The sequence below is a fragment of the Tachypleus tridentatus genome, chromosome 13 (assembly GCF_004210375.1).
Source record: "Tachypleus tridentatus isolate NWPU-2018 chromosome 13, ASM421037v1, whole genome shotgun sequence".
Classification (NCBI taxonomy): domain Eukaryota; kingdom Metazoa; phylum Arthropoda; class Merostomata; order Xiphosura; family Limulidae; genus Tachypleus; species Tachypleus tridentatus.
In genome coordinates this window covers 199,044,128-199,063,406 of record NC_134837.1, presented here as the reverse complement: position 1 = coordinate 199,063,406, position 19,279 = coordinate 199,044,128, and the positions used below count along the sequence as shown (strand labels likewise).

The 19,279-nt window shown below is 35.7% G+C and overlaps 1 protein-coding gene across 1 annotated transcript; it reads right to left on the bottom strand.

Annotated features, from left to right (window-relative positions):
- Nucleotides 1-112: 112 nt before the first annotated feature.
- On the bottom strand, nt 113-17,196 carry LOC143236424 (uncharacterized). The gene is made up of 2 exons (XM_076474687.1): nt 16,972-17,196; nt 113-582 (listed from the first exon to the last, which is right to left on the bottom strand). The coding sequence occupies exons 1-2, from the start codon at nt 17,147-17,149 to the stop codon at nt 113-115; spliced, it is 648 nt and encodes a 215-aa protein (XP_076330802.1). The 5' UTR covers nt 17,150-17,196.
- Nucleotides 17,197-19,279: the final 2,083 nt, after the last annotated feature.

The window sequence follows — 19,279 nt, the reverse complement described above, 5'->3', positions numbered from 1 at the left end:
TACATATATTTATATCATAAATAACCTAATCTAGTTGTACAAAATGGATTAACAAAATTTTGTATTAAAAAAATTTAAACAAACATTTTAATGAAAATGAAATTTCAATAATTTAAAGTAGTACATTTCTATTTCTTATAAGTGATGAATTACCAATTAAATATCCACTGTAGTCATCTGTCATCCTGTTAAAGAATAATATTCCCAAACACTTCCAGCATCCCAACAAGATAAACACAAAACCAACAATTATAAAACATAATAAGTACATTATATCCATCTGAGACCATCCACTCTTTGTATTATCTACATCAATGTCAGCTCCTTCTGAAGTCATAATGCTGTTATATTTAATAGGGAGACGGTTTTTGATGTGATCTTTAAAAGGGTCATCAAGAAAGCTTTCTTTAACATCTAAAATCTTCTCACCATAAACTGTCTTTGATAATTTATTTGCAACATCTGTGTGACCAATTTGTTGTAACCTCTGTGCAAGTTGGTGAAAAGTCTTCTTTTGACCTTCGTGAGTGTTCCAGTGTTCCAACAGTTGAAGACAAGAAAGGTTTTGTGGTTCATCTTCACCTAAACAGTGGACATTTTACTTCATTTAAAACTTATAGCCAAAGATCCTTTATCCAAATGACATTGATAGGCCTAACATAAGCATTAAGTTTTCTTTCTTGGTTAAACAAAAAAACTTCAATGAAACAACTGATAAAATTCAGTGAATAAACAGTTAAACAGTTCAAAAGTTGTTGTTGATGAAATGGGGAAACCTTCTCATTAAAGTGGTAATTAGACAAAATATTGCTTCACATCCATACTATATCAGTTTAACCCTGATTAAAATACAAATAAATGGACTGAAAAGTCATCCAAGTACCATTCAACCAGATATGTTATACAATGCAGCTTTCAAGTGTATGCTAGATATTAATAACTCCTTTCAGACAAATTAACACATTAAGCTATAAGACCAGCACAGAAAAGAAAACTGTTAATACTCAAACACATCAACACAAGATCTTAGCACCTGGTAAAACAGTAGAAAAGTTAGTAATTTCAGTACTTGATCTTTGGTAGTTGAAAATGTACCAATTTTGTTGTAAGGAGGGTCAGTTTGTTTATACACAGGTAGAAAAGTTAGTTACCTTGGTACTTGACTTTTGAAGTATGAAAATGTAGTGAGATAGTTCTGAGTGTTATTTGGTTTTATTCATCATAAATAATGTGGACAATTTCAATACAAAGCTCATCTCGGTTGTAAAACTGTCTTCCAAACTTATGTACACACATCATATTGCCTAGATAAACTAACTTTCCACTCTTCTTTAACATAACTTTATTACCACTTATAGATTTCATCAAGTTTACTCTCTAGCTTTTGCATGTTTTTGGTTCTTTTTTGTTAAATAAAGAGATAAAAGGTAATATCTCTTAAAGCAACTACAGTAACAACTTCCATTTGATTGGAAAGAACGTTTTCCAAAATGAATTCTGAGGTTTACTTTTTTAAACATTAACATCCTTGGGTTATAAAGTTCACAATAATTTTCCTTGCAATACTGCATTGCACAGAGCAACGTCTAGAATAACCATTACCTTAGTAAAGGATATAACATGGATTAGAAATCCATATGAATCTGACTAGCTCATTAAACTATGTAAGACCTTCTATATCCTTAGCATAGACCTTCCTTTCTCCTCACTTAACTTCTAAAGTACACATCTCTCTCTATGAATAAGGGCAAATATTAATAATTATGATTTTTAAGCAAATTTCTATATACACATAGAGATGGTCTTTACCATCAGGCAGAAGTCTGTTCAATTCACTGAGCCTCATATGCCTTCTACAGCATTCTCCACTCATAATTGCAATAACATGATGAAAATGGTCTTGTAAATACTGAAGATCCAGAGGTGAAAACCATCATAGAGTATTGTGTGGAATATTTAACATTTTACACAGTTTCATAAAGATGACAGATCCTGATGCTTGGCTTCCTATTCTTGTAAGTGGTAAATTTCATCTACAGAATTTTCATTTTGTTTTCTCAGTAAACCTAGATTTTTATGTATATTGGAAATACTAATATTCTAGTAGTAATTTTTCCCCAGTAATAAGACTGATGTTACTTATTTCTACAAAATTTGCTATGTAATTTGAATACCATTCATAACTTCTTCCCTATATCTGTTACTTACAACATGAAACCTCTAAGCTTTCAGTTGGTTTACCTAGCAAAGATAAATTTTAAATTTCATACAATTACTCTGTTATTATCAATCATAGTTCTCTTAATAATTATAAGATTTCTGCTGATCATATGACAATTTTCAGAATATGGAAACAGTGTTCTGAAATTAGATATGAAAATTAATTTAACCATATGGACGACTTGTTCAAAATTGCTTCAATACAGTTTCAGGTAATGGCTTTTATACCTATAGGTATCATAAAGTGTGACCACGATGTTATTGTAATACATCATGTCTTTACATCTTGTCTTTTGTATAGTCAAATTTGTTTAAATACTAAGTTTCACAAATTGTAGAAGTTACTTTTGAAAAAGTTGGTACAGCTCTATAATACAGAAAATTAAATACAGGGTAAGTATGATTCACTCATTTATCCAACACATTGATAAGTTATAGTTCTAACAGGCATTTAAAAACATATAATCTGGTTTGTCATGATCATATTTCTTATCTTAAGAGGCTGAATACCAAGATTTGATGGTATGCAGCATCAAGAAGAGATTGTTCCTCATCCTAGCTTCCACCACATCAAACTTAGTGTTGCCTAAAGGACTCCTTTCCTCAGATAACAGGTTTGGCAAACATGTTTTCCAACAAGCTGTCTTTTACATTTAACTTGATTTAGGAGTTAATGGTACACTTCTAAGTGTCAGAAAAATTAATTCAACATTCCTGCATTTCTTGTATGGAACACTTACATCAATCTACCACCACAGTCTCTGAAAGTCTAATCTCTTCAGTTTTTAAACCTTCTAACCAATGCTATAATAAACCCAACTCTACCACCAAGAAAGATTAACAGGGTCAATTTTCTGAGTTACCACTTGTTCATATTGTAAAACTATAGTATAATGTTAGTTATGCATTTTCTAAATAATCTCATTCCATCATTATCTCCTTCTATAACATGGGGTTCAACTATTTATTCTAGTGTTTCAATAATTACATTAATGTTGGCTATTCTTCTTTTGAACTACTAGGGCTTTCATTTCTTTAAATTCAGGAACAAGTCCTCTTTGTTATTTTTTCCATTCACCCACCAAAGTTACACTCTTTAGAGTCAAACAAAACTATCTTTTCATCAGTATTATATAGATTAACCAAAATATCTCAAAAGCAAACCATACTTGAATTATTTGATAACTTTCCTCATGAAACATTAAGTGTAGACATTGTGTCCTTATAACTTTTGATTCAGTTGTACCTCCTCTCACAACAGTTTCTTGGTTGAAGTAAAGATTTTTATGTTGCTTATTGATATATAGTGAAAACCTCATGGTAGATGCAATTTACCAGCCATATTGTGGGCTAGAATTTGAAACTTTATTGTAATCTGAGAAACAGATGAATAACAGTTTTGTTTATTTATTAAAATCTTTAGCTTAATGAGGTGTTTTTATTACCCAATCTCCCCTCCTTCTGAGAAAGTTAAATGAAGAATGTTGTTAGCCATGAATTTGGCCATTACTTTTTACAGATGATACTATTTAATTTTTGAAAGTATTCAAGACACTTATAAACTTGTAATTTTATAGTTGTTTAAACTGTTTAGAGAATAATGGGTTTCTATTTTTACAGTGCTTTTACAAAAGATGTCTCATGCTAGAGTCCAGATTTTCCCAGAAGCTATTACAATGCCTTACTTGGGTCAGCTGGTGGGCATCCCAGAGAGTGTGTCTAGTGAGTCACAAATCCTCTCTGCCTTGACTCTTCCAGTCAACACGAGGTCAAATATACTTCTGCCAATGTTGCCTGTGATCAACTGATTCCTGTGACATCTGTCCAAGCTTTTGTTGTGGCTGTCACGAGAGATGCCAAAAGGGGTCCTGAGGCTGAGAATTCTATCTCCCTCTTCAGACTGCATGAGAGACTCTCTGATACTCTAGCATGCTGATTGCTGGCACAAGAGTGTTATATCTTGAGGAAAGAGTAACATCTGGTTTGTTGGTTCTTCTGCTGCTGCAAGTTGGTCAGCCTTCTCATTGTATTTGACACCAGCATGGCCTAGAACATACACAAAGGTGGGAAATTTATCATGGAGTACCCATTAGGTAGCCAGCCACTCTGGGTTCTCTGCAACACTGCCAAGGAGTCGGTGGCAGACACAACTGTGGTAATATCAGGGGATTCTTGGACAAGCCATCCAAGAATTTGCTTGACAGCCTCAAGTTCCATCCTGGTGCTACTTGTGTACAGGGTGCATGCTCCAGACTTCTCAATTATGGTTGTGCCATCCACAAACTTAGCAAATCTCCAACCTGCTCTCATGATCTCTGGTGTGAACGAGCCATGTGTTGAAATGATGAGATTTTCCTTCTGGCCAAGTTCCAGGAACATCTCCTGGTATGCTGCTTCCACTGCACTTTGAGGCCACTCTCTATAATCTCAGTTGAACTTGACAATCACTGCAGGTTGGCGCGGCCATTCCTCTTCTGCAGACCAAAACCATGGAGGTTGGTTGGAAAGGAAATATGAATTGTAGATCTTCGTACAAGCCAGTACAGCTACTTGAAGCCACAACTTTCTCTTTAGATGAGACCTACGTGCTACATCAAGTCTTATGTGGCATAGAGAATGTCTTTGTTGATTGGATGGTTCAGCAGTGAAAGAGTACTTCTTTGTAAGGATGTGAAGTCCATGCCTTGGATTTTTCCAAGCCTTGGCAAACAAAATGGCTCTTTGTGATGTTTGCCTGTCCTTGATACTTGGGAATCCAAAGAGTTGATGGAGTACTGGCACTGTAGTTGATTTAGTGCAACCTGTGATGATCCTGAGAAATGCATTCTGCAACCTTTCCAGCCTTCCAAGTTGGTTTATGCTGAGTTGTGCCAGGGGTAGTGCATAATCAACCACTGAAAGCCCAAGGCTTCTGTACAGCATGTTCAAGTGACATTCCTCAGCATGCGTGCCTGCTGCAGCATGAAGGGCATTCATCCCTTCTGTGGCCCTAACAATGAGCTCATCCACATGCTTGGAGAAGTTCAGTTGCCTGTCAAACACAATGCCGAGAAAAAACAGTAAGCCTTCCTGTGTAATTTCTGTGCCTCCAAAGGTTGGAATAGGAATATCTGATATGTCAGCATAGTTGTTGAGAGTAAGGAACAGTGCTTTAGCCTTCTCTGGATTAATCAGCATGCCATTATCTTATGTGGTCCAGCCAGGGTTGAATACTACTTGTGATCATTTCTGTAGATGTTCCACTGGTATGAAACAAGATGTCATCAGCAAAGGTTTTGATTCTGATATCAAGTCTGTCCAGCCTTACTAGACCAAGGGTGTAAATGTTAAAAAGGACAAATGACAGAGGTGAACCCTGTGGGAAGTCAGAGCTTATATTTATTGTGGTTGACCACTCTGACCTCCATTCACCATGTTTCATAATGACACAGCACTGGCTGAGGGCTGACATTACCTATCTGATACACAAAGTTGGGAGTCCCATGTGCAACATCTTGTCAGCGAGACGAGGAAGTCGCACCATATTGTAGGCATCTTCAAGATCAAGGGCAACTGCTAGAGTGTTTTCCTTCCATTCAAAACCAGACCACGTTTCTGTTGTAAAGCTGGCAGCATTGATCCAAGTTTCACGTTGAGGCCTTATCCTCCAATACCATCAAAAAGCAGGTGCTCAACCTGTTTGGTGATGTAGTGAGCAACAACTCTCTCAGGAATCTTTCCAATAAAGTTCTGTACCACAATGATACGATATATCTTGAGACTTTTGTGGTATTTTCCTGGCTTTGGCACAGCACCTATGAAAGCGTCTGTCCAGACTTCTGAGATAACTCCTAACTTCCATGCTCTGTTCATAAGTCTTTGCTAAGCACTGGATCACCTCTGGTGGCAGGTCTTTAACATAATTGACAGTGACGCCATCTGGTCCAGATGTTCCTTCCTTGCTGGTCCTGATGGTATTCATCACACTTTCCATGTTGAAGCACTGCATGGGCTCACTCACCTTAACCATCTCTTCAATTTGATTCCTGACCACTGTCCCGTGATCCTGGTCATTTTCACTACTTTGATTGATGAATCTAGCAAAAAAGGCTTTTGCTTGGTCCTCATCGGTGAGTAGTACTTGTACAAATTGGTTCTTCCAGAAGACCTCCGAGCTGTCAGCTTGTTATGGAACTTCGAAAACTCCCTGGTCTTGAGGTTGGACTTATCACATAACCTATCCCATTATGCTCTGATGGTTTTAGCTGCAGTTCTCTTGAACCTTGAGATAGCACAGTTATGTTCAATCCTTAGCTTGGTAAAGACTTCTATGTTAGCGGTGCCCCTGCCCTGCTCAAATTCTCTTTCCTTTCTGTTCTTTTCTTTCCAGACTGCATCCACGTCAGGATTCCACCAGTTTGGAGCATTCTTGCGTGTGATTATGGTTCTTGGAAGTTTCTCTTTCCTGATCCTGTCCTTGATAGTAGCCCAAACCCCGGTTTTGTCCCTCTCACTGTACAAGACCTTCTTTCTTAAAGGAGTAACATGATGAAGCTGGTAAAAGAAGCGTACCTCACATAGGAAGTGCTCACTTCCAACTCGGTAGCTCCTCCAAACGGCCAAATCCCTGGCATCTTCATTTATCAGAACCAGGTCGATCACTGTGTCAGAATCCCCATATCTCTCTGCAAGCCTTGTAGGTTCTCCACTGTTGAGGATGCAAATATTTAACACAGCAAGGGCCTCAAACAGTCCTAGACCATTCCTGTTGCAGTCTGTGGAATCCCAGCTTGTGTGGCGTGAATTGAAGTCCCCACAATGAGAAATAGGCTATAATTGAAGCTCAGATCCTGAAGGAATTCCACTCCTTAGCACTGAGTGCACTGTCACAGACTATATAAAAGTTGGCCATGGTGAGTGGGCTGGGTAGTCTGTGGTCGGACACTTTCACTAACTGGACCTACCTGTTGTGGGTGTTGTATGTTTGGTCATCGAGACGTTCCATTCTGATAGTGCTATCTATCCCGCTAGCGATGGCTAGTCCACTATTGCCTAATGGTCTATCCAAAGTCCATCCTTCCATATCGAATTCAACATTTCTTGAAGCTTAGTCTCTTGCAGAAATATGAGGTCGAATGCCCCAATTACCTTCTCCAAGATACGTTTGCTTCCTCTTATTCCCCTTATGTTGCAGAATGCAACCATGAGATGTTTCCTTCTCAGTCTTTCACACTTTCCAATGAGTCGTCTCTTTCCAGCTCTTTTCCCGGGCATCTTCTTCCTAGGATCTCTTTTCCTCCTCTTACTCCTATCCACTCTTCTACTGTTGACCATTTGGGTCATCTGTCCAGGCGCACGCATACCGTCGAGTTTATTGTATCTGTAGGCAACAAGTTACTGTCCACTTATTGGGGCACTGCCCCTAAGTCCCATACACCCAATGAGGCAGGTAGACAGCGATGAGTCAGTGCCTGTTGTCCAGGGGCTGCCTGGCTTAAGCAGGCGGCGACTGACCAATAACGCTAAACAGCACCCCTACCCTCGTAGACGACCCCTGGCGGGTATCCTTACGCCGATATGGACACCCTTAAAACCGGTGACTGCCACCTAACGTGTTGTGCACTACAGAAAATCCAAAAACAATAAAATAAAATACTAAGAGCAGCAAACAGACTACCATCATACACACCCGTAAACTATATACATCAAATCAGTAACCTACCAACTCTTAGAAACAGGCTCACATAAATATACAAATATTATTTAAAAGCAGAACATAGAAATCAACTAACTACATCATTATGAAAATTAGTCAGTGCACCTACAAAATACATTTCACCATATAACATATTTCAACAATCACAAACCACTCAACAAGAAACATAATTACAGACAAGGTAGATTCATGTTTATATTTATTTCTTTTTTAGATTCGGGCACAAGACAGGTAAAACTTTCGGCGCCTGTCCTGTGAAAGTGGGTTTTCTCGGGGCACTCCCGTTTCCCCCACATCCAAATCTCAGATATTGGATCTTTAGATCCCAGCCAAGGTAACAATATTACCCAGCCCTGAATCGGGTCGTTTTATATTGATATTTACATTGACATCTGCTTGTCTGGCTCTGGCCTGGCTCACTTCTTCAGTGCCGTCTTTATTTCGCTCTTTCTCGCCTGTCAATTTTATAATGTCCCATCGCACTTCATACCTTAAACAAGTAAAAATTAAATACAGGCAAAGTTTCAAGTTCAGTTAAATAATATTTCACGTGAAAGGACGAAGAGGAACCATAAAGATCTTGAACGTTGAAGAGGGAATTCTTGAAACGTCTGTAAACTAAACCCCTGCCAAGTTCATTTGCGTTTACTGTGTTGTGTCTGCTGGTAGCAACATCAGCAGCTAGAGTGTCCTTTCTAGGACTCAGGTTGCGCCGTTAGTCGTCTAGAAGACTTCTCATCCGCCTGAAGGACAGTCACTCCTCCTCCTTTCTGCCAGGGCCAGTCCCCTTAGCTTTTCAATGTCTAGGTAAATTATTTTCAGTTCTGAACATATTTAATCTTGACACGTTTTTAAGAGTTAGCATATCAATTGGAATATGTCCTAATGTCTCTCTATCTCTTTAGCACAAGTTTCTTCTATCTTCACAGTTCGATCTGAATATGAATACTTTGTTTAGTTTCGCCCTGGACTTCCGGTTAAGATTGATAATGAGACATTTTTGGTGTTCATTCTAAACTTATTAAGATGTATTCTCCAGATTCAAAGATATCCATTATATCTTTTCTATTCATGACACTCAACCATGATTTTGATAGTCCTTAACTCGTAATGCTGGCAGCATTGAATGAGTCACTATCCTCTCAGTTTGGTTTTTCGACCATAGCTGTCTCACCTTATCTCTTTCACCCCTGCTTGCCCATGTAGGTTAAAGAGAACGTTTGGAACGTTATTTTCAAAATTTTTATAAAATAACATTTTTACCAGTCACGTAAATGAGACTGGTATCAATACGCAGTTTATAATTTAAATTTAAAATTATATATGTTTTAATTTTTCAATTTAAAAGGAAATATAAAGAAAAAAATGTTACGTATCGGTTTTGTGAGTCGCATAACACGTCTAGTCGGCTAATTTCTCAGTTTCTGTTTTATTACGCCCACCATACATCATGAACAAGTATCTAACGAATTAGAAACTCGAATTTGAGATACAAACAAGTTAAATACAAAATAAGAACCTCCCACCTCTATGATTTGCTGAGATTTCAATATATTTTGGAAATCTACTAGAGTAGTTCCGCCCTTCAAATCAATCGTTTAAATTCGTGATGACGAAAAACCCACTTGAAGTAAAAATATATCTCAGGTTAACCTGAAAATGACCTAAGAAGGTCAAAACGTTGTTCTCTGCTTTGTAAGTGAAAATGTTAATACGCATACCAGCCGTCCCGAGATATACAATCATTTTAAAGTTTTTAACTGGTACCACCTACTACAAAGCAGCTCAAGTTTACACCCAATAGGAAGTTAATTTATTCGTCATCACGAATTTCCCTTCTACATAATTCTGACACTTGTTTATGAGTGACTTGAAGGCGAAAAATTTTGCTAAAACTGTAGATGTGGGATCGACACTCGTTGCTCTGAATAGGAATGGGGATTATTTTCAACCAACATATACTTTTCTTAAAGACCCTACTAAATTACAGGGATTTTGAGTATACTAATATTATAATTTGATGTGTTTTTTTTATTTTTCAAAAGATATTGTTTGAAACCTACAAAAATTATTATCTCTCTATATACCCCACCCGCAAATCTAGACAAAGCTTAGTGAAAGTACGTATACATGAGGGTAGAATTTCGGGTACATACTCGAAATCAAAGTTTTTCAACGCATTCTTCATTTACTTTCCATGTTTTAAGAAATATAACTAAAATTTAAACGTTTATGAATCAACAGTAATATGTATATTTATACGGTAACGTAGGTAGCCGAAACAGTATACTTTTGAAGGCCAATACATAGTTACGCCTACTGCATTTATGTTATTCTAACTGTTTAAACAGACAAATTTAAAACCATATTATACTACATTCGAAACTTAACAACTTTAATACAAAAAGGTAGGAAATTTTATAAGGATGTGTCAAAATGACACCATATACTTATACATCATATACATATAACATAATATACATATTCATACATATACACATATACATATAATATAATATACATATTCATACATATACACATATACATATAATATAATATACATATTTATACATATACACATATACACCATATGGATACACATATATATATACATCATATATATATATACATCATATAAATACACATACACATCATATACATACACATACATATACATATGCTGCGAAATACTTGTTTTTTGTTTTATGAATTTCGCGCAAAGCTACACGAGGGCTATCTTCGCTAGCTGTCCTTAATTTAGCAGTGTAAGACTAGAGGGAAGGCAGCTAGTCATCATCACCCACCACCAACTCTTGGGTTACTCTTTTACCAACGAATAGTGAGATTGATCGTCACATTATAACGCCCCCACGGCTGAAAGGGCAAGCATGTTTGGTGCGACGGGAATTCAAACCCGCGACCCTCAGATTACGAGTCGAACACCTTAACCCACCTGACCTTGCCGGACCTGCGAAATACGACACATAAAATAGATGAATAGTAGTACTGAAATACCTGCGATGTAAATGGACCAGTGAGGCTTAAAACCTACAATGTTTATTGGACCAGCAACTTTGAATCCTATAATAGATATTTTCACACATTCTGTGCAATTTTATTACACTTGGGAATTTCTTTTGCAAATGTTGTAGGAAACATAAGCCGCTTAATCCAATATTGTGTTTTAGGAGCAAGGGCATGTGTAAATGACACTTTTCTGTTTTGCACGTGGGTTCTTGTTCTCTAGGGCAGGGGTTCCCAAACGTTTTAGACCTGCGGAACTTCACATCAGAAAGAAAAAACATTCCGGAGCCTTAATAAAAAAACACATTAAAAATAGAAATAATCGGTCACTAGCACCAGATAAAGTTTATTTCAAGCTTTCAGAATATAAATTTATTAAAATATCATTATTTAAAGGAAAAATTTTATTTCTACTTCTTCAAAAATTTCTGCTTCCAAGATTTATATCAGTAAAAGTACAGTGTACTTATTTATTAGTGGCTCGAATGGACTTACTTTTGTTCATAAAATAGTTCAATATTTGGAGTTATGGTTATTACCTGTAAGCGCAAATCATCTTCAAAATTAAGCCTGTTTTTAAATTTGGTCTTTGTATGTATAAATTCAGTGAAAATGTTTGTTCACAAAGATATGTTGTTGAAAACGCATAAAAATTTTCAAATCTCTGTTATTTATTTCAGGGTATTCCATGGTCATTTGAATACAAAATTGTGTAATTTCTTCTTGCTGGAATTTTGTTTCTGGGGTGTAATCAGTTGAAATTTCTATAAGCTGTTCTTTCTCTTTCAGAGAATTTTGAATCCACAGTAATTTTTCTAAATGAGAAGTGAAGTACTCCCCAGTAGTTATACACAAATCAGATATGTGCTGCAAGACTGAAACTTTTGCATCTTCATTTAAGGAAATTTCCTTCATAAGTAAAAAAAAAAAAAAAACACCAAAATTTTCGTAATAAATCAAGTTCTTCCATAATTACACATTCACTCCATAATTTTAGCTTACATTTAAGTGCTTCCATTTTACTGTGAGCTTTGAAGTGCTTTACCCTCCTAACCTGCATTATAACATTCACTTCATTTAGACAGGCAAATATCTCCGAAAGGTATGCCACTTTCTGTGTCCAGCATTTGTTTCTTATTTTGTATGTAAGTTCAAAATGTCATTCAGATAAAAAGAAATATATCTCCTCATGCAGTTCGTAAAACAGAACAAGCACTTTTCCCCGAGAAAGCCATCGGACTTCAGCATGAAGCAGCAAATTTTTATGCAAACTTCCCATATCCTTACAGTGTAAAATGAGGATCCTCACACTGAGAGTCCTTGATTTAATAAAATTAACTATTTTTATGACCTCACCCAATGCCTCTTTTTAAGTCTTCTGGTATTCGTTTCATTGCAAATGCATGACGATGAAGACAGCAGTGGATACTCTCAATGTCCGGGTTTTTCTTTTTCATGCGTGCCACTGCGCCTGAAAATTTTCCAATCATAGCTGCAGCCCCATCAGTGCAAATACGTGAGCAAAGCTGCCACTGAATCTCGTCTTCTTCCATAAATAAATCGATCAGTTTAAATATTTCTTCACCTGTTGTTTGAGTAGGCAAAATTTGTAAATTAGCATGTCTTCTTCAAAACTAGTTTCGTGAACATGGCGAACAAACACAAAGAACATCGCATAACCTGCGACATCTTTTGATTCATTCATCTGAAGCAACAAAGTTGGACTCGCTTTTACTTGCCTTATTAACTCCATTAAGCAATTTACTGACATATCCTTGATTATGAGAAACCGAGTTGTCAGAAAGGGGCACAGAGTTGATGTTTTTAAGAAATTTCCCATCAATCGTGCACTCTACCAAATCGTTTGCGCATCGTTTTATCAAATCTTTTGCAATTGTATGGGTTTCACCTGCTTTTGCAATACGGTAACTAACACGATATGAAGCAAAAAAAGCACATTTGTTATCCTGATGTGCAAACGAACAAGATGTAGCTTTCCTTGCATTTGATTGCAAACACTTTTCTTCAAATACTCGGAAGTTGGATTTTTTAATTGAGAGAGTGTTTGGTGTCTAAACGCCATTTTAACTTTGAAAGATATAAACTACTGTTTCTCAACACTGTTCCACATTCAACACACAACCAACTAAGTCCATCTTCATTACCTGTCCATGTAAAACAATATTTAATAAAACTTTCATCATACTTTCTTTTCTTTCTCGTTTCTGTACTTCTTACATCATCCTGTGTTGAAGTGCTTGTTTACGACGATAACGCCGATGAATTAGCATAAGCCTAGGCCTAGGAAGACTTTTACTCGTATCAGATTTATTAGAGATATTCAGCCACTTATCCGTTATAAGGGTGAAAACTAATTATTAATTTGTCTAAAAACGTATTATTATATCTTCAGCACTTCAAAAGTATGTTCACGGACACGAAATAAATAGCTTCTTAATGAAAACTCGTTCAAGCTTTTGAGTTTTATCATCATATAATGACATACTGCCCTAAGATCAGTGTTATCATAACGATGTCAGAAATAAAGATTTGTGGAAAAAGGCTAGGCCGCTAGAATATTACATTTCTAAAGAAAAATGGTAACCCGTTATTTTTACAATATTATTTTTGTTTTTTAGCAGAAATTTTAAAGCAAAATAACAAAATATTAAGCCAGATCTGACGTGCATCTGAATCTCGAACGTCATGGAGCTCATTGATAGCAAGTTTGTCTAATTAAACTACAACAAATCCAACATAACCTAACAATTACCAGTTATAATTGTCATAAATATTTAATATAATTATACTTCATATAAATATGCTTTCAATTGAAACAACTGATACTGCATCTTATTGCATCACAATGTTTCAAAATTGGACAAGTTTTAGCTAAGACGTCGTGTTTCATTTTGTTTCATTTCTTGATGATGAGGGGCCCGGCGTGGCCAGGTGGGTTAAGGCGTTCGACTCGTAATACGAGGGTCGCGAGTTCGAATCTCCGTTGCACCAAAGATGTTCGCCCTTTCACCCATGAGAGCGTTATAATGTTTCTGTCAATCCAACTATTCGTTGGTAAAAGAGTAGTCTAAGAATTGGCGGTGGGTGGTGATGACTAGCTGCCTTCCCTTTGGTCTTACACTGCTATATTAGGGACGGCTAACGAAGATAGCCCTCGTGTAGCTTTGTGGAAAAAAACGTGATGACAAGAAACCCACTTGATATGAATATGTATCTTACAACGTCTAGTATGAGAATTAACATTTATTAATAAGGAGAGAACAACGTTTCAATCTTCCTAGATAATCTTCATCTGAGGACTCAGGGAGGTAGAAACGTTGTTCTCTCCTTATCAATAAGTGTTAATACCTATACCATCCGTTCTGGAGATACATTTCTTGTTTTATTTCGTTCGAGGGCCTGGCATGGCCTAGCGCGTTAAGGCGTGCGCTTCGTAATCTGAGGGTCGCGGGTTCGCGCCCGAGTCGCACTAAACATGCTCGCCCTCCCAGCCGTGGGGGCGTTATAATGTCACGGTCAATCCCACTATTCGTTGGTAAAAGAGTAGCCCAAGAGTTGGCGGTGGGTGGTGATGACTAGCTGCCTTCCCTCTAGTCTTACACTGCTAAATTAGGGACGGCAAGCACAGATTGCCCTCGAGTTGCTTTGTGCGAAATTCCAAAACAAACAATCATTTCGTTCGATATTTAGTCGCTAATCCAAAACTGGCTCTTAAAAGACATTTGGCATCACTACCCAAGGTTGATCGATGTTCCATACTAAAATTACTATGCTATCTTGCATCTCTAATGACCCATGCGAAATTGAGATGGTGCCACATCTACTTGCAACCAGTAAATCCACTGTTGAAGTGAATTGAGATTGTATTAACACTTTCACCTAGAGAACTTCCTCTTAGCTAAATAAAATCGTCTGACATTAGGCAGAATAAAATATTAATAGGCCCAATACGCGATTAACGTATTATATTAGATATATTTTACTTTTTGTACAGCGTAATCTGATTAAATTTTATAGTTTGAGGAAAAAATATTAACATTTTAAAAGTTCCTTGCGGAACCCCAGATAACTCTGTCTGTCTCTCTCTGTGTGTGTGTGTGTGTGTGTGTGTGTGTGTGTGTGTGTGTGTGTGGAGTAATTATAACAACGGTTCCGCAGGACAAAATAAAGAAAAAAGGCTAAGGTGTCGTACGTATTACGGCGTACTGCTCTCAGACAGCCAGTGATTTGAGCTTTATTTACAGTGTTTTTAACCTTAGATGTTGAAAGCAAACCAAACAGAAATTACATGGGATACGTTTAACAGTTAAAACTCTCAAATTTGAAACTTCTTGATTAATAATAATAAAAAAAAGACAGCTACTCATTTTATTTTCGATTTTACAATTTTTCTTTTCGTTATATTTGAGTTTTTTACAGGCTGAATATACAAGCAATAAATGTAATAACAGAAAAAATAAAGTTTTACTGAAAAAGTTATATATTCGTCTAAAAGATTATACAAGTGAACTCCGAGATTTTTGAGGCAAAGTATTTTTAATCTCAAATGAAAATCACTTTTGCTCTTGTACTAGTTAAAGAATCGAGAATTTCACGAACAAATATGAATATAAAATACTCCATTAAAACTGAGTTTTTGGTGCAGAAGCCTTGTAATGTTTATTAAAAGTATACCAAATTTTGTGAAGTTACACCTAATATATTAGAAATTACTGGTGTGCGAACTGTAACGAATACAAATGGTTACGAGTTAGGTTTGATGGGCGAAGGTAGTGTCCGTAGATTTATTCATCAATACTGTTCTCAAATTTTGTATTATCTAGTATATTAGACAATGGCCTCCATCTTTAATACTAATACATTTTAGTTTTGAAAACATATTATGGAACTAGCTTCGCGTTATCTTAAGAGATTCATTTTGTTTACCGCGACTCAACTTACTAGACCATCCCTGCCCTTAGATTCCTCAACCAATGGTAGGGTATCAGACCATGAAAGATATTAAACGGCAAGATCACTAACTCCACAAGAATAAAATCCTCAGAGTAAAAATAATAATAGTTAAGAAAACCCCGATCTTTATTTTTTCTGCTATAATTTTTTAATTTCTTTTTATGATCATATTGTTAAATTAGATGGCTAAAACAGTTATTGGTAATGTTAACAAAATTCAAGTTCATATAATTATGATACTTTGCAAGTAATTCGAATATTTAACAAGAAAGTCATTTCTCTTGCCTTTATGTTACATTTTAAATGAAAAATTACTTATATTGACAAAAAACAAAATGAGGGAAACAAATATCCATCTGGATATAGATGCGAATGTCACAGAAGATTACTGACCTTTAATTATATTTGATACAACAGTATTAGGCTTAGCGTATTATTCACACTTTTTTATTGTCCGACGTAGCCAACGGTGTGTTGTGCTTAATATCAAAGTTAATTACAGTACTGGACAGAAAGCTATTTATTTAGACTGCTTATTAGAATAACACTTGTAGAATCGTAGTTAATTTTTTTTGAGGCAAGTTAACGACATTAACACTATTATTTAATCAGTACTCAACTTTTGTTGAGTGTCTACTTAAATAAAACGTATATTTAGTGTTATAAGGCTAATTATTACTTGCATTAAGTATTTTTGAAGCGCAATATGTACTACAGAAATTAAATAAGTTCATTCTATACCTCCTACTTTAAAGAGTTTTTAACTGTAAATATCCTGTTTTAACCTTTGATATGGTTAAAGCCTAAATATAATAAAGCAGAAATGCCAGGTTATTGAAAAAATTTTAATACCAAACTACATTAAAAAGACCAGAAAGTTAAGCCTGACTACGATTGTAATTCACGAACAACACATTGTGTAAGTCTTAAACCCCAGCGAAATTCCATTACAAACGAGATTTTTAACATACAAAAATAATCATTCATCGTAAGAGATATTTCAATACACTTCATTCTAATACTTTGTTTTTCGACATTAAGAATGACAACATAAATACCTGTTGGATGGCCTATTTCGTAATCATCACTATGCAAGGTTTCAGACAGCTTTCGACATTCAGCCAAAGTTAACCTATCAGCAACCATTTGTAACTGTTTGCAATTGATGTCAGTCGTGGATTCAACGTAATCCATAAATATTATGATAGAAAACAATTTCACAAAAGCGAAATTCATTGCGCAATTTAACTTACAAGTTTCATTACCACTGTTTTACGTTATATTTAAGTTGCATTTGAAACTCGTCCTGTTCCTCGCGATCGTGAACAAAATGCACGTTCTGAAACCGAGTTCAATATTACTTTCGGCTAAAACACTTAAAAACTAAAATACTATTTAACAACACAACACGAAATTACGAGGTTCAAACGCTTTATTGATGTTAAAAGCATTATTACACATACCCAGACGAGTTAACTTTTCATAAGATATTACTTATTAATAGACCTATTACTTTATCACATGGCTCATTACTATAACGTTGTTACACATCCGTAAAATAAATCTATGATACATAAAACGTATTTACAATACCAGCAACAAATGTTATACAAAAAACATCTGAATTTTTAACACCAGCTAGTTTTTCCTGATCTCCTGCCAATTAAGTTTGGTTTATAACAGTCGAAACAGTGCCTTTCAAATGCTGTTTATAGATTCATATTGATATTTTTCGGAATGAAGAACATTTGATTGAATTACAATATTTTCTAGCTCTATCAAAATGTTAAAACTTTTGTTTCCACATACAAAATACAAATCCGGAAAAATATCCTTTCTTGATGTATGATAAACACCAGACATGTAGATTCTGAATTACGAAAAAAGAAGTTCAAATCGATTATTTTCTTTCCTTAAATACAATTTTAAATTGAATAAACAAAAAATATGCCAAACATAATAAAATGCTGCCAGTCATCAATCTCTAAGTAAGTACAGACAGTCCCCAATTAAAGTAAAGTTGCACTTTCGTAAATAATTCTCATGAACCCGTTGTTAAATTGTCGAGTTGCAAAAAAATTACTTTACGTCATCTTATCAATGCGCTACTGTTTTCGCCACCTGGTCATTTCTAAACACCTAATCAGCTGCTCTTAGGGATGTTATCACGCGCTCGCCCGTCCATCGCTCACATTCATTCACATACTTTCGTACTGAACAGATCTTCTGCATCGATCGTAGTAATTTGTTGTTTTTTTTGTGTGCCCTAATTATGACTGGGAAAAGGCACACTGGTGCTAAAAATGGTGCACCCGCTCGTAAACGCACTAAAATAGATAGAAAAGAAAGTGAAGATAAGCATTGAGGGTGTACAAAAATCACGGTGCTTCTTAGCGAAGGAAATGGCACGTGCTTTCCGTGATATAGAAGACATCGCGCGGTTCGCGAAAATGAACCCCAATATCTCTTACTACTTAAGTCTTAAGAGGGGTGGAAAATGTTTTGGCCCGTTCCAGAGGAGAAGAAAAAGGCTAGAAAACAATTATCGTTTGATCCCTTTGTCGTTTAGCTTGGACCCTCCACCGTTGATTCCGGTGACCTTAATTTTCGCTTTATCTGTAACATCTTTTCCCATATTCCTCAAACCTTCTTTCTCACCAGAATTAAAACATTACCTCCTGCAAACTTTGATGGAATTAGTTTTAAGGTATGTAAATTAATTTTAATTACCATGTACAATTTAAATAATTTTCCATTTATTATTACTAATAAACAAAATTGTTAAAACTCATTCATTTTCAGCTGTTTATAAGAAATCGCGCTGACATCTCGTGGTGGTTATTGCAGTACGCACACACACGAGTGACTGCAGTTGAATGTGAAGAAATTGATGGTAGTTAGTAATAAACAAACTAGCCCCAAATGAATTATTCTTCACTTTTTGAAAACTTTTGTTTTGCACTTTCTGGTTATTTTTTGTTATATCTATATAGCTTAGTTATGCATTGCGTGAAGTAAACCAATGTTGACATAAAACCATTAAATCAACATATCTCTTCTAGGCCTTTCCGACTTGCGTAAAGGTTTTCGGAACGTAACCCTATGCAAGTTGGGGCCTTTCTATACTCTAAAAGCAATGAAATACAAAAAATTATTTTATCTTCCATAAATATATTACATACAGAGATAAAATACTTTCAAAAACAAGAAAAAATTCTCAAACATATTAGAGATTAGAACAATGGATGGAGATAAATGAAAAATCATAAACCTACTAAAAAACACGCACAAAACCTTACAATTTGTAGATAATCTCATTATTTGACAAATGTCACATGAAGTGTGTTATGCCTCAGTAATGCAATT